The sequence below is a fragment of the Podarcis gaigeae genome (genome assembly GCF_964106915.1).
Source record: "Podarcis gaigeae genome assembly, chromosome: 1".
Taxonomy (NCBI): Eukaryota; Metazoa; Chordata; class Lepidosauria; order Squamata; family Lacertidae; genus Podarcis; species Podarcis gaigeae.
The window spans coordinates 107,219,467-107,241,507 of NC_139678.1; the positions used below are offsets into that span (position 1 = coordinate 107,219,467).

Below are 22,041 nucleotides of genomic sequence, written 5' to 3' on the forward strand. Positions count from 1 at the left end.
GGAGGAAACTGCACTGTACTTCAAATGTTAGTGTGCACTTATTTTCCTATATAGAGGTTATCTGTGTGTACCGAAAACAATCCCAACCCGATATTGTGGAAGTTGCATTATTTGATTCCCTATTGTATTCCATGTGTGAAACGCCATGTATGATATACCATTATGTTTTGGGTTTTTTCATATGTGCATGACCACCTACCAGAAGACAGCAAAGCCAGAAGAAATGGTACATTACTGAACTTGAATGCTGATCAGCTGTATGAAAAGCTGCAGTTGGCAATGCAAAGAGAGAAGCTTTTAAAGGTAGGATGCTTTTCACAAGATAATTCTAAAATAATAATAATAATACTGGCATGATAAGCATCACATTTGAACTAGACAAACTGTGATGAATAGTAATTATGGTTTATTAGAAACAAGCCAACTTCAAACCACAAGCTTTCTTCGACAGATCGCACAGTTTAGGGTACGGATGGCACACAAACTATGGTTAATTAAAAAGGAAGTGAAAACTTCCAATCTCCTTGCAGTCATGTCAGGATGGAGGACTTATTGCAACATCCACATTTGTGCCTGTTATTGTTCCTTTATCATCGATTAAGCCTGGTAAATTTCTGCACTTACAGTGAAGTTGCCCAAGTTATGCCAACTTGGAAGAGTTGATGATCTGGTTCTGTGACTCTTTCCAGTGTTCTTTTTACGTGTCTGAGAATTGAGAATTGCTTTGGAATTTGAGGTGGTGCAGGGTTTTCAGCTGAGCTTGTCTTTTTGAGCTGGCCAAGGGGTGGTGTGTGTGTGCATTGTTCTTTCCCATAAACATTTCTCCAGTGTGCTGCAGCCTCCCTGGCTGCCCGCACTTCCACATTTGAAAAAGTCCCACACGTAGCTGGCAAGCGTCCCTTATTTGGCGGGACAGTCCCTTATCCCAGCGCTGTGTCCCGCTGCTGTCCCTTATTGATTATGTCCCTTAAATTTCCCGGATTTCAAAGGAAGCAGCTCCTCTCCCTCCCTCCCTGCTGGCCAGGGAGGAGGGAGGCTCCAACTGTGTTGCTTAGCTGCGTTGCTCACCCAATAAGAAGTCTAAGAACGACTGGGGGGTGGAGCTTGCATGCCTTGTGCTGATCAAATCGGCTGTGTTGCCTGGGGACTCGCCTTTGCTCAGTGCTTCCCAGCGGAGAGGTGACGGTGGTTTTCCTTGAGGCTTCATGCTTCATTTGGCTGCTGGCTGGGCTTTCTGCCTTTGGCTCGGAGGGGCTCAGAAGTTGAACATACCTGTGCCTGGAAAATCCCTTATTTTGGCTGCTGATCCCTTATTTTTGAGGCTGCTGGTCCCTTATTTTCAAATCTGTAAGTTGACAGCTGTGGTCCCACAGGAACATTTCTTGGGCTTTAATTGACACTTGGGAAGCTGGGGAGACTTCAGAATGCAGGCCATTAGAGAGATGATGTAGAATGAAAGGGAAGATGCTCACAAACGCCCCTCTGTCACCCCAAAGATAAGGTAACCCATGAGATTTTCACCAACGTAACGTTTTTATCTCCTTTGATAATTTTCAAATGCAACTTTTCTTCTCATTAATTGATGAAGAGTGAAAAAGCAGGAGAGATGCTTAGCACAGCACTCATACAGATATGGATAGCGCGGCGTTTTATAAGTGTATTTTTCTTACCCTTGTTTTGCTGAAGACACTCGTCATTTGACTCAGTCTAGTTATTAGTTTGCCCTCCTAAAAACCTTTGAATAGCCAGCAATATGAGTTGAGAACAAAGTAGTTACATGAGTAACAGCGGGGAGCAACATAGTTCTTTAATAGTTGCCTACATAGTTGCACTATTTCAAATGGCAAGCTGTCAACTGGTTTTGGATGTGCATAGAATGCTCTGTGAAAATGCAAAGTCTATTCATGAATGCATATACAGTGGTACCTCGGTTTATGAGCTAAATCCGTTCCTGAAGTCCGTTCTTAAACCAAATCTGTTCTTAAATCGAGGTGCGCTTTCCCTAATGAGGCCTCTCACCACCCTTCCTCCATTCGGCTTCTGTTCGTAGACCGAGGTAAAGTTTGCAAACCGGAGCACTACTTCCGGTTTTGCAGAGTTTGTAAACAGAATTGTTCGTAAACAGGACTGTTCGTAAACCGAGGTACCAGTGATATTTACAGTTCCTCACATGCTCTCTCTGTGGCAGTGTGTCCTATAGCCAGCATTCTGTCCTTTTTAGTTCACACTGGGTACTCATTTTTTGCTTTTTAGTGCTACCTTCTAAATTTTTATTGACTTGACTTACTCTAGCTAGTTCATCATTTTCCCCCCTCTTCCCCCCCCCCCCAATTCTCTTATGACACCAGATCAGGAAGTGAAGTTCTTCTTTCCAACGTGTTTTGTTTTTTTTTAATTAAGACCTGTTGTGCTAAGACTGGGTTGCAAGGCATAATGTTTGAACACTCCGGTGCCAAAATCTTCCTTTCACTTCTGATTCTGTTTTTGTTTGCTTATCTTTGAGACTGTTCTTCAGTCTTTTACACAGTTACAAGTCAGCGATACTATAAATATGTTGGAAGGGTCACATGTTCACCCCCAGGTCACACACATGGTGTGACATCTGTCCACCGCTCTTAACCACTACACCACATTTTGGAGATGATCTTGTAACATCTCAGTACAGTCATACCTTGGTTGTTAAACAGATGCAAACCAAGGCGCGGCTTACGATTGGCTGATTGGTCCCGGAAACAATGACAACAAGTGAAACGGACGTTCGGCTTGCGAAAAATGTTCGCAAACTGGAACACTTACTTCCGGGTTTGCGGCTTTTGGGAGCCAAAACGTCCGATTGCTAAGGCGTTCAACAACCAAGGTCCGACTGTGCTCACTTTAATGAAACACGGGTGGTGCTTTGATGCACATTTCTAGACCTCCAGCTGAAAATTGCTTGGGTGATCAAACCTCTGGGAGGAAGTGGGCAGCCAAAGGTGACTGCAGAGAAAAGCCGCTTTCATCTATTGCATCAAACCAAGTCTGTCCCGAGTAACCTTACTGAGTTTCTTTCGGTCTGACACTGAGTCATTGAAGGTAATTGCCTTAGGATTACTTCACACATTGTGTTTTTAAAGAGCGCACCTAAAATATAAATTGTGAATGCAGCCAACAGGTGTTTAGAAACAGCTACACTTGTCAGAGAGATGGCACCGAGAGAGAGAGATGAGATTGCCGAGGCTTCCTGTTGAGAGTACGCTTTTGTTTTGTTTTGTCGCTGTTAGAATTGGCTGAGCACCAGACCCGTTCTGACTGACAGGGCTGTGCATGGAGCAACAGGCCTGAGAAGCAATGGCCTGGGGCAGTGGGGCTCTGGGTGCATGGGCAGGGCTTAGCTACTGTATTTTCCCATGTATAAGATGCCCCCGTGTATAAGACGCCCCCTATTTTTGGAGACTCAGAATTAAGAAAATGAGGGGAGATTGCCCAGAGTTGTTGAGCTTTTTGGGGGGGGGAGGATCCGCCTGACCAACACTGCCGATAGCATGCGACACAGAAGCCACCAATCGTCTGACCGCTCGCCGTCGGCCGCCGCCAATCACCCACACAATTACCACAGCAGCAGCCATTGCCGCAGCCACCAATCACCCACACTATCATCGCTTACAATCTCCTGGTCGCAGTAGCAAACAATCCCTTGTCCCCCCTCCTCTGCACTACCCATGTATTCGACGACCCCAATTTTTTCACATTACAGTGGTGCCCCGCAAGACGAACGCCTCGGAAGACGATAAACTCGCTAGACGAAGGAGTTTTTCGTTTTCTTAGCCGCTTCGCAAGACGCATTTCCCTATGGGCTTGCTTCGCAAAACGAAGCTTGCCCCGCAAGCTCCGGGGATAGCGGGGAAGCGCAGCGCGTCTTCCCCGCTGTCCCCGGACCTCTTTTGAAGCAAGGGGCGGCGGGGAGAAGATTGCTTCTCCCCGTTGCCAGCCCCGCAATCTCCGGGGACAGAGGGGAAGGCGCACGGAGATTGCGGGGCAGGCAACGGGGAGAAGCAATCTTCTCCCCGCTGCCCCTTGCTTTAAAACAGGTCCGGGGACAGAGGGGAAGGCACGCGGCGCTTCCCCTCAGTCCCCGGACGGTCTCCATAGGAACGCATTGATTGATTTTCAATGCATTCCTATGGGAAACCGTGCTTCGCAAGACAAAAAACTCGCAAGAAGAAAAAACTTGTGGAACGAATTAATTTTGTCTTGTGAGGCACCACTGTATTTTAACGTGAAAAAACCTCGTCTTATACGCGGAAAAGTACAGTATTTCTCAGCAAGATCCGTTTCTGGCTCTTCTGGAGTGGGGTGTGGGATGCGCCAAGCTCAGCTGGCTCTGTGGAGTCGCTTTCCCCTAAGACTGGGTAGACACGCTGGCGGCCTTCATTCCTGTGAAGTGTTTGAAGTGGCCCCTCAGCCCAGTAGAAGTCACAAAAGGAAAAGGAGTTTGTGAGGCAGAGGGGTATGCTGTAAGAACGTTTGCTAGCCCTCTTTTTCTCTTGCTTGCAAGAACCTTTACGTTTGGTCCTGCTTTACACTTAAAGAGCAAATCTCTCATGAGGCTTCTGTTATTTTTGCCATTGGCATGGAGTGCAGCAATAACAAAAGGACGGTGTGACTGAGAGCCAAAACTCCTGCAAGAAATCTTTGCCTCAGCTCAGTGGAGGGACTTACCAGCATTGTGGGATGAGCTGTAAGCGGTGTTGGCCAAATAACACACTCTGGATCAAGGGCCATTACGGTCAGATGAACCTTTTTATTTAAACCAAATATAAGTGTCTGGTGAAGGGCGTTGCTTACTTTGTTAATATCGTTTTATTTTTCAGAGTTTGAGCAGTAGCAAATTTATTTCAGATATTTTAGTTGTCGTTGTATAAGCAGACAAAACCCTATGAGAGCACAATGCCTCTCAAGTTTCCTTTGCAGCATCAGCTCCCTGATTTTGTGTCATTTTTTAAAATCTAGGGCGCTGTTTATTTCCTCGTTTCTGACTATGCCTTGCATGTGCCTTTCTTTCCCACTTACCCTGCAAAAAAAATAAAATTGAGTTTACACACACATGCTGAGTGAATTATGGTTCTGTTTCCCTTTTGTAAAAAACAAAACAAAAAACTGACAAATGTCATACACCCTTGAGAGCTGGAAAATTCAGCCTTTTAAAAAAAGACAATTTTGCTGCTGCTATAACTTCATTGTTTTTCTCTTCCCAACTCCTTGCTGAGTCTCCCCCCGCGCTTTTTGTATAGAATGTCATCCTATATAGAAAATTAATGGTTTAACATTACAGGAGCCGACTTTTTAAAAGCCTTAATTTCTCCCCTTTTGAAGTTTTATAGCTTGAGTCTTGCAAAAATCCTAAGTCATTAAGTGCTAAATAGCTACATTCCAACTGTTCCAGAAATTAGAACCCTTGAAGACTATTGTCACCTTCTTTAAATGTACTTTATCTTGATTCCAGCACATCCTAAAACTAATTAAATATTAGTGAGCAGAGTGTATAAATGGAATGAGACAACATTTCCCACATTTATAGGCACTAATATGCATGCCGCTACGGTGACTATTTTCAGTATTCAAAATAACGCACAATTGTTTTGAATAATTGTCCACAATGAGATGTAACTTCATGCTGCCATAAATGGTTATTAATTATTTCAGCCTAACCTGATGGGGTAGTGCGTACGGGCTGAATTCATTTTAAGGATATATAAAGAAAGGACCAGCTTGATCAGACTGAAGACCATTCTAGTCCAGCATCTCATTTGCTACGGTAGCCAACCAGGTGTCTATAGGAAACCCCCAAAGGCATTCACCCCTCTCCCATTGTGGCTCTACAGGAACTAGTATTCAGAGACATGCTGAACCCCAAAGAGAGCCTTATCATACACAAATTTGTCTAATCCTGTTTTAAAGGCATCTTAAATAGGTGGCCATCATGATAGCAAATTCCATAGCTCAATTGTGTGTTTCACACAAAGTGACAAAGGCATCTGCAACAAAACAGTTATTTAAACAAAAGGATTCTATGAGGAAGCACATTTTGTCTGTCCTAAATCTCCCAGCGTTCACTTCTGTTGGATGGCCTCCTCGTTCTTGTATTATGAAAGAGACAGAAAGACTTCTCTTTGTCTTACTTTCTCCATAGTATTTATTTTTTAGCAAACTATTAGACTTCTTCGATTCAGAAATCCCATCCCCCTGCTCCAGTGAATATTTATGATTTTTTGCTTTTGGAGGGTATCTATCGGGAAAGAGTATTTTCCTCCACAACACAAGATGGAAATTTGCTAAAATGCCAAGGGTATCCGAGTGTGTGGATCAGGCTGTATCTTGAGTACAACAACTAATTATATGTTTGAGGTGGGTGCTGTTTTCACCCATGTGCAGTGGCATAGCGTGGGGGTGCAGGGGGGGCTGGCCGCACCGGGCGCAACATCTGGGGGTTAGGGTTAGGGGGCACAAATCCATGGGTTAGGGGGCGCAAATTACTTCCCTTGCCCCGGGTGCTGGCAACCCACGCTACGCCACTGCCCATGTGTAACATCTACAGTGAAGTAAGGTAAGCTAAAACTGGCCTGAATTCGAAATAGCTACAAGACCACACTGTTTGGAAATTTCCCATAGAAACGATATGCTTTTGTAAACCACTTTGAGGTTCTTTACCAGCAAGCAGCATGTAAGTCAAACTAAATGAATAAATTTATACACCTCACTTGCCTTTTTCCCCCCTGCCCTCCATACTTTGAATTCCCAAATATTGTAACCTTTCCCCATAAGGGAGCTGCTTTAGCCACCTGATCATTTTGCTTGCCCCTTTCTGAACCTTTCCCAGATCTGCAATATCCTTTTGGAAGTGCACCAGCCAGAACTGTATGCCAGATTCCAAGTACTGTACTGGGTGGGGCCATACATCTGCACAAAGGTGTTAGCGATTTTGGCAGCATTTGTTTTCGATCCTTTCCCTAATGATCCCTGACGTGGAATTTGCCTTTTTCACAGATTGCCAAGACTTAATTTAGCCTGTAGTAGTCTATTCTGCCACGGCATTCCTCAAAGACTGAGAAATTAGCCAACTGTGCTTTATGTGCTTCTTTCTGTTTCAGGAACAATTGGACGGTGAGAGTGTAAAGTTAAGAGAAACCGAAGAGGAAAGCAATTTAAAAGAAAAGAAATTTGAATCTATTATCGCCATCAAAGAAGATGAAATACGGCTTCTGAAGAAACAGCTGAAAGAAATAAGCGAGGCACAAACTTCCATGCCAGGACCAAGAAACGAGAAAGAGGTAAGATTATCAAGGGGAGGGAGACCCAAATCTCTGCCTATAAATAACACTGTATGCATATGGAAATTGTTCATGCAGGTGATCCTTGTAGAATGAGGATTAGGCCATGTATTTGGGCTCTTTGGCACATGTGCATTATGCACATGCTCTATTCCCTCCCCCTTTTTGCATATAATTTGGAAGCAGTCGTTTTTCAAATGCTTTTCTACCTGTTGCGGAATATGGTTTTGGAAAGCCAGTGCACATTCAGCCTTGCCTTTTGTGTTTGTGCTTCAGGGACAAATACGTTAGCTTTATTTTGCCAGACAACCTTTCAAAGTTTCTGAAAGCCATATAAAAGACGGATTATCGTAACAACTTCAGTTTCAGGCTTTTGAATAAAACGCCCATGTAATACTGTGCTAACCCACAAGGTGGTAGTCAAATATAATAACTTCTCTTCATGCATGATAAAACACACGGTCTCAGCCCTGGCCCAGCTTATTGAAGGTATGTAGCAGAGTCTCTGCTGATAGTTTTCTGGCTATATATATATATATATATATATATATATATATATATAGCTATGATCTGATGCGTAGACTATGTGGCTCTCTGTCCCAGTTTTATCATTTGTTTGAAGAGGATTGGATCAATTACCAGAAAACATTGAAGCAAAAATATTCCACAAAAAGGGGGGTGAATAATGACAAAATCTTCTAATGGAAAGGAAATGAAGCTCAGAGAATTAATTGTTGGAGCTGCAGATTAACTATGTCCTCTGTGTAAGCTCTGTATCAGTGTATATAGCCTCTCCCACTCATCTCAACATCCACCCAAATACTTTGGGAATCTTCTGGTGCCTTCATGTAAATGAGGATGTGGACATGTTCAGTTTCCATCTCAGACATTTTCCAAGCCATTATTTAGAACGATTGCATTTTACTTTTTTATATTAAAAGGGGAGGGGAAGGCTAGTGCCATTGTTAAGCTGCTACTGTACGCGCCTCTTTAATGTGTTGATTCATTTTGTTAGGCTGTTATAAATGCAAGCTTCTTCCTTTGTTTATACTTACGATCTTTTTTAAAAGGCAAGGAATGGAAAACATGCTTCATCTAGGCAGGAATTATCTCCGGGGGCCTTCGGTACAGCTGCCTGTGAAAGGTACATCACACTTATTTCCCCCCCCCTTATTTATTTATTTATTTATTTATTTATTTATTTAAGGAACCTGTTTTCTTTTTAGTAATCATCTCATGTTTACACTCGTTCTCTGATTTTTAAAAGTCAGGAGCGCTCCTCTTCTCCCTTGCCACCGCTAAATATTGAAAAAAGGTATCTAGAGCCACTTTTGAGCATCGGCAGGTTTGGTCAAAGGAGGGGCTGCACCCTGTGCCTCAGCACCACCATCATCCCTTTCTCTGTCCCCTGAATGTAAAGTCAGGATGGAAGATCAAGTGGCTGGCTCCCTGTGCCCTCGCTTGCCCCCTTTAGTGTTCATGAACCTGTTTTCACCTGGGCATTCTCTCAAGGAGGGACTTGGGAGCTGAGCTGGAACTCCCCAATGCAGAACTTCTATCACTATGGAGTGGGAACGGGCAAAGTCTGCCACTACCTGTCCTACTAGGGCCTCTTGTGCTATGTACTACAGCAGCCCTGCTCAGGGTTTGCCTGTCTCCATCCATGGCAGAGACTGCTTTATGAAAGGTGCACAGAGCCGTTCTTGGAGCACTCTGTGTTGTTGTTGTTGTTGTTGTCGTTTTAATCAGAGCAACGGTGCTTGGGATTTTAGCACACATCCATCTGCACCATTTCCCTAGTATAAACTGGCTCCCAGTCACTGGTATTAAGGCCTATTGGAGAAAGAGAGAGAGAGAGAAAGACGAGTGCAGTACCTATGCCATGCCTATATGTTTATTTTCCCCAGAGGGGGTCATAGCATCCATTTAGATCGAGGAGACTGTGCAGGGGGAAATGGTTAAATGCAGTCAAAATGGGAGACGACAACACACACGACGGCTGCTTTACAGATTATTGTTTTTTCTAAAAAAACAACAACGCTGCAATATCAGGTCGCAGATCTCGTACATCGTGTCTCTTCCCATTCCCTGAGTCTGGCTTTCAGGTATAGCGGGTGCCAAAATTTCCCAGGGTTAGGCTTGATAAAGACAAAAGAGTGGAACAGAACGTGGTGCTTTATATCTGAAATAATGTATTTTTATTTATTTTATTTTTGGAAGGGACGAACTTGAGGCTGTTTTCTGGGGCATGAAGGAAGAATTTCATCACATACGCGCACTAGCTAAAGCACAGACGGACCAGCTGAGTAAATTTAAACTACGGAGAGAACCTGTAACTGGTATCGCTTTACTGCAGCTCTTACTGTGATTCAGCTGTTTCAGTTGGGGGGAAAACATGCTTCGTTTTTGGAATGTGATGTATATGATGCATGCGCTTTCCAACGCTGCCTGGGACTTGCCCTGACTTCTGTGTGGCGCTCTATAATTGATGAAATGGTCCTACATTGCAATAACCCTGGTGACCGAAATATAAAAAGAAATGTGTGTGTGTGTTTGATAGAAAAAGAGAGAGAGAGCACACATGCACACACACGTCACTTGTGCAGTGTGATGTGACTGTTCATTTTGCTGCAAGTGCATGTCTTGAGAAGCTGCCGGTTGCCTTGTTTTTCTTGACCTATCTGCTTGCAACACAGTGAATGCTCTTTCTTCCCTTCGCCAGTGAAGGCTGGCCCTGTTTTCTCTCTCCCACACACCTATCTGCCGTACAGAGATCACCTCCGTTTGATAACAACATGATCAGTGACGCTGCCTTTAGTTATCTGGCTAGGAGCAAAAATATAGATCGGAATTTATACGGCAGGTTTTTGGCCTGTTGTGTGGAAAGGCGAGGATGCAGATACCTATCGGAGTGCATTTTAATATCTGCTTTGTGTGTGCCTCGCTGCGGTTTGCCGCACAACCTTAGATGCTCAATTTCTGTTGAAGCAGGAGAGCGGAGCACCTGTCTGTAATGTAAACTGATTACGGCAGGGCTTGTGCAGCAATGCTCTGAGCTCATTGTGTGCACTTTGAATTAATGCATTTTGTTTTGGAGATGAAGGCATGCAGTGCTAGGCATGTCTGCTTAGAATGAATCCCCACTGAGTTCAGTGAGGCTTGCTCCCAGGTAACTGGGTATTGGATTGCAGCTTAATTCTGTTTAATGTCTTTATTTTATAAACATTTTTCAATCCTTCTCATAAGAGACCAACACCAGCACTCCCAATAACGACTAGTTAGGTGCTTCTGGGGAGCATCTTTGATCTAAACCACTGGTTTTGTTGCTGCTCAAAGCCTTGCATACCACACTTTTGCCATCTAACAGTAACTGCACCTAATTTCTAGTACTGGCATTTACAGCTAACCTCATTGCACAGCATCCATAGGAAGAGGCCAGCATGTGCTGAGCTGGTGATAGCCATGTACCTACCACTCATTCGAGGGATCAGTTCAGTTCAGGTTTGCCTTTTCGGTGCGCCACAGTTAACCTACATTTAAGTTGCTTTTTTTGTAGCTTGCCAAAAGTGGACTGAAGGCAGCCTGTGGCAAATGGATGTGCACGGCTAGACCCTAGGCGTGTGTTGAAATGGTTGCATAAGCCACAGTTTGTTAAGAAACATACAAACACACCAATCCAGTCACCTGTCATTCCTCAGCTAGAGACAAATTATCTGTGACGCAACCCAATTCTTGCCAAAATGAAATCTCAATAATAGGTAGCGTTATTCATAGTGTCTAGAAAATGCTTTCTGTATAACATGGAATATAAATATCATTATATTCTATCTTAAGTAGTGAGAGAGACCCAGCCACCCCCCTGAAAAACAAGTCTGGCAAATGGATTTTATTTTGAAAGGTTTTAGCCTAACTTGTTTTTAAACATCTAATATTATCTAATAGTTTATGGAAATGAAATATAGTATATCTAATAATTAAATCGTAACATTTTAGGGAAACTGCTTAGAAGTTTTGTTGGTTAAGCGGTATATAAATCTTGTTAGTGGAGAGCGTTGGAGATGGCAAGGCACAAGGGCAATTGCCGGGCTTGAAAATTTGGCCCCAAACAATAGTTCTGGCAAATTTTATTCTTGTATAGGAGAGCCAATGGGTTGGCATGGAGGAGTCACAGTATCAGTCTGTGGTGTGTCAAACTGATAAATTGACCGTACTGGTCTTTGGGGAAATTAAATTTGTCAGGCAGTTGAAGTTATGTGCTTTAAACCAGAGACTTAGGTACTGTTTAATCATTTCCTTTTCACCTGTCTTTACAGAAATTCCATTCTCCACGCCTATCCAGTGCACCGATGAACAAGCAGATGACCTCTGTAATCCTTGGGTTAAAAAAGATCTAAACAGAGGTGCCCCACACTTCCCATCCGCCACTCCAAGCGGGATGGGGCAGGACGAGGAAGAAAACTCTGTGGAGTCCCTTTCTCAGTTTAATGTCAAGTTCCCGCCCATAGACAATGATGCTGCTTTCTTGGAGAGCACCCCAGATGCGCCAGGAATCCCCTGCCTTGTGATGACTGAAAACATGCTCCAGGATAAGCCGTTTCATAGGGACCTTGGAGACCAGGACCTGAGCTACAGCGAGGTGAAGCGCAACATGTTTGAGGGCCATGGCACCGACTCAAGCACTTCAGCCGCACATAACCTGCCAGCCAAATCTTCAGCCGCCCACACAAACGCACTCGTCCAGAGTCCTTTGGACAACGCTCTGTGTTTTCAAGTGCCTTATGCGTACAACTTTGGAGCCACTGTCTTTCCAGATGAAGATATCCCTGAAATAAAACTTCCGTCTTTAGAAGATAACAAGAGCCCTGTTGGAGTCCCTCAGCAGGTATCTGCTGTTTTCCATTTCCTTTTGTGTTTACATATGGTGATTCTGATTCTGTAAAGCAGTAAAACTGAGCAGGTAGCTAAACTTGCTCAACCTACTGTGTACCCGGTGCAATATTTATTATCCCATCTGTCCACTGCTCTGATTCAAAGCGTTTGCATTAGCACAACGGCCTGATATCATTGTGCCACCACTGTAATGTTATAATTTGTGATATTGTGTTTAGACCGGCAGCCGGTATTCCCTATTCTAAGCCTTCCATCTGCTGATGCAGCATGCTTTGAAACTAGGCTGCAAGTTAATCTTTTTGGGCCTTCTAGCTAGGGATATTTGAATGACTGAAGAGTATATTTAAGCTCGTGTCTTGTATGTAGACCCCAGGCCAAATGCCCACACAGGCAGTCTGTTGTACAAACCTCTCTTCCAGTCAGTGCAGGTTTTCTTGCTGTACACCGGTTCCAGGCATTTCTGTGTGCACATTGTAGGTGCGTGTGCATAGTCATCTCTGGAATTGTAGAAAACAGGGAAGCTCTTTTTGTTTGGTTTTTTATTACATTTTTATTCTGCCTTTTCTCTATTTGTGCCTATATGTTTTTCTCCCACCCCTTTTATCATCTCATAGCTCAGTGCATGCAGGAGTTCGCAGATTTAGTCCCTGGCACCTCCCATTAAAAGAAAGTGATGGGAAAGACACATCTCTGCCTGGCAAACTATACAGGGCTGCCAGTACAGGGCTATTTGGACAAATAGTCTGATCTAGTAGGAGCCTGATTCCTATGTTCCTAACCCATTGTGGTAGTTTAGGCTGAGAAAGTGACCGAGAGTCAAGGCTGAATGGGGGCTTGAACTCAATGTATTCTCAGGCCATAACCTGTCGCTCTAACCATTGCACACTGCTTCTTCTCATCCATGCTTTGGGAGTCTGCTCTGGATTATGTGCACAGAGGATTTTTTTTAAAAGCCCTTGCACATATCACACAACTGCTTTTTTAATATGGAGCGAGAAGCTGATGAAAGACACGTGCACACACATTTCCGTGTTCCAGGGTCAGTTCTAAGTTGATAAATGTTCATGCTTCATATGTACAAAACCAATGTTCGTTTATTTTAGCTTTCTCCTGAATTTTTGTGTGCATGTAATCCTTCCACATTAGGCAGTTTTGTGAGCAGGCAACGTGTATGGCTTCAATTTGGAAGTGACTCTGGTTTGGCTTCCTCAAACCTCACCAAAAAAAGTTACTTGGCTACTTGCTATTCTCCCATCCATTTGTCTACTCCTTTCTTTCCACCCCCCACTGCAGGCTGCTTCTTCCCCTACCCCCAATTTTCTTATTTTCTTTCTCTCTCTCCTCCCTCATGGCACTGCCTCTCTAATGTTTAAGAAAAAGGGAGGTGGCCTCTCAAGATCTGTTGCTAGTGGCAGATTGGACCTCCTTTGGTTTTTTTAGGCTGAAATCCTATACACACTTATAGGGAGTTAACCCCTTGGAACTTGGCAGATTTAAACCCATGTGCTGCATCTGGTTTAAACCCATGTGAACTTATTTGATGGTGATCTGCCATTTTCGGCAGTCACAGAATGAGAGGATACAGTTTTATCTGAAATGATCCATATTAAAACTGATAAGCATGCCCGTCATTTTTTGTAAATACCTCTTAAAAACTCTGCTGTGATCTGCTTAACATACTTACCGCAGCGTTACTGTCATCTAAATCGACTAACCCTGTTGAAAGCAGATGAATTAAAGTGCAAGCGTGCGCAGGTTTTAAGAGGCATATTGATCACACTGCGTAGTGTTAATGTAGTCATGAATTACAGTCACCACTTTTATGAGTAATGGATCCTTGCTACAAATTATTGAAGATTTAATGAGCTACACCTCTTACTTTTCCCCAAGTTCATTGTAGCACTCTTAATTTTAGGCACATATGCCCAAATTCCTGAGTGTGCCTTCAGTCTATTACATCCTAAAATAATAATGATGACCTGTACTTTGGTAATGCACTATTTATTATATATTCATACTAGTTTCCTTTTTCATCCTATATTAGGGCTCTAGGTTTTGCATTTGAATTATTTGATGCCTGGATAATTTTTGCTTTTGTCTTTACTGCACCAAATTCTGAGTTGGGCTGGATCAAAGCAAATGAAACTATTTCTTCTGTTACCACTGTGATTCCTGTGGTTTGTAAATCATCTGTTCGTTCTTCTTCCTCTTTTTCTCCATCATGTCTCCTGCTTGTTTTTTTAACTATTCATTTCTCAGTAGATGGCACTCTGCATTGTATATTAAAGCATGTGAAACAGCTGGTATGTGATTGCAAGTTGATATAGAGAAGCATGCAGCTTTAAAAGTGCATAAGAATTGGTGTTGAACTGTCAGAATGTGTAGGGCGTGAGACTATAAAAATTCATATACTTGAAAAATAAGGAAAAGCTTACATTTTAAAATGTAAGTGGCCTGTGCTGTAATTTAGTAGTAGCCAGGAAGCCTTGATATTTTATGTGTCTACATTTGGAGAGACAACTGGTGACAGAAAATACTTCCGATATTGGTTCGTTGTATACAGGAAGGTCTTTGATTAAAGTTGTGCATTTTCTCTAATCACCTAGGCAAAAAAAAAAAGCCACGGTTCCTTTAAAATCTTCTAAATTGACAGCTGCATAGATTTGCTAAACATTTTGTTACCTTTCTTGTTGCTTCCTAAATGTTTTCGTACCCGTTTAAGGGTGATTTTTTTAAACAGATGCAAAATCTCATCACTTCGAGTCCAGTTAGCAATAGGTTGCAGAAAGTTTCCATCATTTGAAAATGTGTGCTTAGCCCCCCCCCCCTTTTTATAGCAGCAGTAGGGAAAATGTGAAAAATGGAGTCACAAAATACTTGCTTAAAAATAAGGGTCCCAATTCACAAGGCATGTTAAAAGGGCTCTGTCCCTGTTACTGAGACAGCTGCGATGATAGCCTCATGCTTGCCCATACGAACTGTAGAGCTGGCCTGAAAACCTTTGCAGGGTCTGATTTGAAATGTACTTTGTAAGACAGTGACAGCAATTCCTGATGGAGAACATAGCTTCACTTTCACACAAAGACAGCTTGGGTCAGCCCACCATCCTGTTTGCATGGTAAAAAATGGCCAGGTTGAAGACACATTGAAAGCACACAAGTCCTTGTTCTATACTATTCACCATTGCTGACATCCTGATAGTGCCATCTTACTTGCCTGATATTCTCTCCCACCCCTCCTGTAGACAAGAGCTTTCTGTCATGCATTTAGTACATGCGTTAACAAATAACAACGAGGAGAGGAAACTTAACTGCAGTGTAATTGGCAACCGTAAGTCATTAGAGCTGTGGCTCTCAGCTGATGTAATAAATTTAGCTCTTCCTTGCAGACACTAAATATAAAAACTTGAGCCTGCTTCCTTAGTATATAGCAGTTTCTTAAACACCTGGATTGAAAACTGTAATACTGAAAACAGGAGTAGAGACTGAAGTGAAGAATTAGGATTTTGATTCATCCCTTCATTCTGTCTCATCTGGGGAGCTAGTCTAGCAAGCAGGGCTCCTGATTTTGAGACAAACAAACATTAAGAGCACTTTCATCCATGTAAATGTGTGCATGTAGCTCCAGTTCAACACAACACTTCAACATTTGCATGAGTGTTATTTGGCAGGGGGGAGGTTGCATAGTTTAATTTATTTTGAGCTATAATTCATCTTTAGGACTGCAAGCGCTCACAAACTGAAAGCCATGTTTTTAAGTGCATGCTTTCTTCAGTATCTTAAAAATAAGCACCAGCATTGCTTAATCCAATCAGTTCTCATGTTACCACAACTTCAGTCAGTTAAAAGGCAGATAATTAATTGGTTCACACTTCTAACAATAACATTCTTGCAAATATTCGTAGCTATACTTTTATTGGGTGGGGTTACCCGCAGAGATCCAAAATAAAAATTACAGTAGCAGCTGAATGCCATCTACAATAAAATAATAGAAATCCTGAATAAATGTGTGTTAGGCAAGAACCCTGAAGTAGAGCCTGCCTGAATCAAGCTCAAAACTCAATGAGTAAAATACTTGTAAGCAAAGGCCCACCAGCTGGTGTGAATTTGATCAAATATTTCAAATACAGCCTGCATATTGTGGCCATCTAGTCATGACTCCTATTACAGTTATTAAAACTGCCAGTTTAAATCAAGGTGGAGTTGCAAATAAGTAATTAAAAGCACACTTCCGCAGTGATATTTAAAACACGCGTCAGTGCCTAGACAGGTTTCCGAAGCAATTTACACCAACAGAAAAGTAGACTGTTTGTTAGAACTTGATGTAATTACACCTAATTAGCCTGTGTTCTTCGTGGATTGATGACTGACCAGAGTAAAAAGAAAAAAGGCCACAACAGAAATCTGCTAAGGCGTTGTGGCCAGTATTAAATATTGTTTAGACAAAAAAATTACTCAGAGAAATTGTGAGTGTTCCCCCCCCCTTTTTTTAAAAAAAAATAAACCACTTTGCTTCAGAATTTTTGAGCTACTGGTACATATGAATGACATAGAGGCTTGCTATGCTCACACTCACATGTACATAGGCACACTTTCACACATTATATACATTTTATTTTTAAAAGCCTTCTGAGCCCGAGTTGCTTGTTCCAGCTCCAAATCCAAGTTGCTTGTATGCCCTCATAAGTTACATGATCGAAGTGATTGGTAAGATATATTTTCTTGGTGTTTATTTCTAAAATGGGGGTACCACTTTGGTCGTAATCCTCATGTAATTTGAATATTGGTGCCCTGATATAAACATGCATTGAAATAGGAAAGTATAGTATATGCATTTATCAATCTAGAATTATCAAGAATATGTGTTTTAGCTGATGAAAATATTGGCAAGATTTCATTCTAGGAGTATTCATTTGAGGCCGCATATTTAGATCTACCTAGCAGCAACATCCCTAGCTGGTAAAATATTTGTGTTCATATCTCTTCTTTTTCTACCCTCTGCTTCTTACAGCCGCTCTGGGAGCCATATCACACTCAAGACAATGATGTATTGGCACTTCCTTCTGCAGACTCGGAACTTGATCAGACTGGAATATGTGAATTCTGTCAGAAAGTTTTCCCGCCATGTAGTACATCAGAGGACTTTCTGAGGCATCTGAATTCACACTTCAACTTGAAGTCCTAGTGTCACCGGAGTACAGATTTCTGTTGTTGCTTCCGTTGTTGTGGTTGTTGTTGTTGAAACCAGGTGTTGCTGTACTTTGATTCCAGCCCAACTGTGCATTGTAATTCCAGAGCTTTGTACAACATCTGTACCAGAACCAACCCGGAGCTGTGTTAATACGATTTAAGCCAATTTCAAATGCATAAAAGAAAAATAACTGCAATGCCACCAACAAAGGCATATCTTCCTGAGAACAGGGGTTGGGAAGAACTGAAGATTGTGACTATCTGGTCGAGGAGGGAAAGAAGGACTTGACTTGGTAACTATAACACCATTGTGCCTTTGCTTTCACTTTTATTCTCTGGAATCTTTTTGACCATCGAAACAAATATTTACTTTTGCCATCATGAATGATACAGTACTGAACTCCAGCTAGAAACAGATGTGATGCAGTGCTTTCAGAGCAATTCAGCTCCCCCACCCTGTACACCAGGTTTGTAAGGGGGAGGGGGGCTTTGGGAAGATGAATTAGTCAGAGGTGTCCAGAATGGAGCTTCACTTTCCACCTGGTTTAGAATTGCACCCTTAGTTGTGTTCTTACTCTGTGCTGATCCTATCACATATAAATGCATTTGCCATATGGGCTGGCTCATTTGCAGTTAGTGGTAGTGGCCCAGTGGCCCATCCTTCTTGGCTACTGGTCCTAAGTGTGCCAGTGCTACACATAAATGGATCAGTGCCTTTAGTAAAGACATTAACCATGACTAGTGGCCATCAAGCAATTTTCTAGGAGGCTATTTGGAACAGAATAAAAAGTTAACTAGAGCAGGGCTTCGCTGTTTCGCTTTGTCCTTTTTCAGGATTGGTGAGTGGTCTCACATAGGTGATCTCACTTAAATTATATCACTGCTATAGTAACAAAACCGCCTCTGGGAATGCGGATTCCTGTTCCTGAAACATAAATTCCATTGTTTAAGGCTAGCATAGAATATTCAAACTGACCTATGGTGTCGTGTTTACCACATAAATATTGGACTCACACAATCAGTGTTTGTGTGTCTTCTCTCCCAATCTCAAAAAAACAAAAAGTCCCTGTTGCAAAGGGAAGAAGATGGTGCCTAAACTGAAACGAATTCACCCTGTGATTTGTAAACTGCATAAGCCAGGTCACTGACTTTGCGATGATGTGTAAGCAAGCTCTTTAATTTTGGATGTGGAGAAAGCAGTTTCACACAGGGAAACTGTTTCTGTGTGGATTTCCCCGTTCCCCTATCCGATATAGTTGATAAGTATCAGTAGAGGATAATAGCATTTGCTTGCAATAAATGTTAATTTTGTGGAGAAAAGTGGTAGCGCGATAGTAGAGCATATTATTGGCATGCAGAAGACCCCACTGTCAATCCCTGGCATTTCCTGATAGGGCTGAAAAACGTGGCAAATAACTACTAGTCAGTACAAACAGTACTGAGTGTGGTATGGCTTGATATAACGCAGCTTCCTGTGTTCCTATACTTACCTTCCCAAGCATCTTGAGGGAAGATAGGGATCCTAGGTCCATCCTTCACAATTTCCCAGGCAGCTCTTTTGCACTTTCCTCACCATTACCTTTCCTCCTTCCTCATCCCCCTCTCCCAGCTTTAGGAAGCTGGAAACATGCCTTAATTCCTGCCAACTGAGCAGGCAGAAATGGCTGCCAGTCTTGGTGTTGGTGGGCAGAGGGAGGACCTGAGGCCTCGAGAGTTGTCAGTAGATGAAGGGCCCAGGAGTTGCAGGGAGGAGCCATAAGCCATCAATAGAGCAGAGAACATCTTCTGCCAGACAGAAGAGGCAATATTGGACTAGGTTTGTCAATGATCTGGCAATAGTTAATGTCAGAACAATAGATGGCCCTGGATGAAGACAATCTGTTTGCCCCAAAAAACATGTCTCTCCAGCTAAATGGGGCTGAGATGAACATTGTAAAAGGCTTTAATAATATATAATGAGTACACAAACATTTAGCTTTATTGGGGTATTGCATGGGGAGGTTTGTGGTGAGTTTTTTTGAAAAACAAAACATTCCCATTTTAGAGGTGAAATAAGTTGTTAATTCTGAGTGTTTTATAGCCATCAGGCTTTACCTGAGACAGTTCACCCCCCCTCCCCCAAGTATAATATTTTTCAACAAGCTGATCATGTTTACAACATGATAATCTTGGACTGGTTTGTTGTTGTTTTTTGTCCAGATGTAATAATTTTATATAGTTAGGAGTTTAAAAACTGTCTGTATATGCTGTTAATATCTAAACTTCTTCACTTTTCCCAAATGTCTAGTATTTACATAAAAGTCCCAATTTTGCAAATCGAAAGGATGGAGAAAACCTGGATGTCTTGCATAATTTAAACGCATTTGGATATATAGACATTTTTGTACAACTTTGGTTACGGCCTCTCATCTGTTTCTGAAAAACTGTTAACTGCCTTTGTGCTAAAATAAACTGCATTGTGCAGGGTTTTGGCTCTCTTGTGACCCAGAATGTGTGTTTGGTCTTACTCTGATAAAACTACCAGGCCAAGCCTTTTAAAAATCCATGTATGACATAACACGTTCTGAGACTTTTCTTTAGGCTTGCTTATAAATTGTGCTCTTCAGGGTGTACTCTGGAAAGACAACGAACTGCATTGAATTTAAAAGGAGTAAGATGCGATGGCAGTATAATAAAGGGCTAACTGGGATTTTTTTTTTAAGTCATGTATTTTGCATTGCCTAGGTTTTTCTCTACACACATTCCCTTCCTATATTTCCTGTGAGCTGGCACATATCACTCTCTCTACATGAAAGAACAGTACTGGCAGAAACAAGTGGGGTAGCAGAATCCCCAGAAGTACAAAAAAAAAATGTTTTTCAAAAACACAGCATTAAAGGGGGGGTTCCCCTTCCAAAACAAGAAAACAAATAGAAACAGGCCAGTAAGGTACTACAAACACTGAGAGTTAGGTAGAAAAAAATGAAAATGGGCTGGAATGAGCTTGCTTGCTTGGCCCCTTTACATTTTAAGTGTAGGGATGGGGAATCTGTGGCCTTCCTGTTGGGAGTCCTATTCCATCTGCTTGCCTAGTTCCCTTAGCTGGTGGAAATTGTATTTTAACCATTGGAGGGAGGGTCACAGGTTCCCTACCAGCGGTTCTCAACCTGTGGGTCCCCAGATGTTGTTGGACTATAACTCCCATCATCCCTGAGCTCTGGCCTTGCTAGCTAGGGGTAATGGGAGTTGTAGTTCAACAACATCTGGGGACCCACAGGTTGAGAAAGGCTGGCTTAGATAGTGTCCTGCAAGGCTGACTAGCTGAAGCTCTGTACTGGAGCTTTTCTGTTAGGAGTGAAACACTTGGTTGCATATCAGTTTCTAGAAGCTTTCACATTCCTTCTTCATCTTCCAGCTCTTAAGATACACCAGCAGTCCAGTGTATGAAAGATCAAGGAAGGACTGCAAAGCAGTTGACTTAATTTATATTTGAGAGGAAGTCAACATTGTGCTCTTCTGATCTTTCAGTCAGCATATTTCACCATGCTGCAAAGAATGGTTCCCCCCCCCACACACACACACACTCACATGTGTTCTGGAGGGTTCTCCCCGCCAGAGCAGATTTGGAGGGGGGAAGACCCATTGCACTTTTGCAGGCTTCCACCAGCACACTGCATTAGTTGAATCTGGGCCTCAAAGTATCCTCTGCCATCTCCCTTTCAGTTGAGTGAACTTGGTAGTGGATCTAACAAGCAAGCAAAGAAGAAGTAAGCTTAGGCATCTTAAAATCAGATGCTATGAGGGTACAGCAGCTACTTCATCTTTAGCTTATACAAAATTCCATACAATGCAAATTTTGCATCTTTGTAGAATGCTGCATATTTAAATATATGAATCGCTTCTCATGATAAAAAGTCGCTTAGAAATTTATAGCGGAAAGTAAAGTACAGTAATAAAAATACGTAAGCATAATTAAGAACATAAGTAGATGGGGGGGGGATTCAATCACTGGCATTACCCAAATGCCTGGGGAAACTTGATACATTGCTCCAATTAGGTGCTGGGAGGCAAGTAAATTTGCACCCTGAGCACCCTCCAGTCTAACGCAACTTTTTGAGGGCGAATGACTATTTCTGCTACTGCTGCCAGCGGGGACATCTGCTTTATTATGCTCACCAGGGGAAGCGCAGGCAGTAGGAAACACTAATACTCCGAAAAAGAGGATTGAGCCCAACAGGGATACAAATTATTTTTTCAAGTAGTGGAGGAAAGCAGAGTGGGAGCGGCAGAGCCAAAAAAGACATTTTGTCCCTGCTTTCTTCCACCTTCTCAAAGGTGCTGGTCTTCCTTCTCTTTGCTCCCCACACCTCACAAGAGACATGTGCATCTTTTTAACCATAGTTGGCCCCACAAAGCACACTTCAGGTGCCAGTGGATTTGAGCCTCCCAGAGCTGACTTAGGCTTCCCATCAGTGGGAGAGGAGAGACTGGTGCTGAGGTGAGGTTCCCACAACCGTGGCTGCTCCATGCACAGGTTTTTCCTTTAGCATATATGTATTTATTGCATGTGTGAGCTCGCTCTCACACACACACCTTTTCTCTCCCTCTCTCTGGCTACCTCGCCAGCTGCTTGTAGCTCCAGTAATTAGACTGTCACCGCTCGTTAGAGGAGCGAG

General features: G+C 42.6%; 1 protein-coding gene across 10 annotated transcripts in view; it reads left to right on the forward strand.

Moving 5' to 3' along the window:
• The window catches only part of TANK (TRAF family member associated NFKB activator), a 37,787-nt gene extending 17,844 nt beyond the window's left edge, over positions 1-19,943 (forward strand). For 7 of the 10 annotated variants that reach the window (XM_083711179.1, XM_083711176.1, XM_083711182.1 and 4 more), the window contains 6 exons: positions 203-303; positions 7,128-7,307; positions 8,378-8,451; positions 9,528-9,646; positions 11,621-12,189; positions 17,208-19,943. In XM_083711179.1, coding sequence (XP_083567305.1) covers positions 203-303; positions 7,128-7,307; positions 8,378-8,451; positions 9,528-9,646; positions 11,621-12,189; positions 17,208-17,381 — 1,217 coding nt within the window. In that variant the 3' untranslated portion in view covers positions 17,382-19,943. The remainder of the gene's footprint in view (positions 1-202; positions 304-7,127; positions 7,308-8,377; positions 8,452-9,527; positions 9,647-11,620; positions 12,190-17,207) is intronic. The other 3 variants (XM_083711185.1, XM_083711184.1, XM_083711177.1) reach the window with 1 other exon arrangement.
• Positions 19,944-22,041: the final 2,098 nt, after the last annotated feature.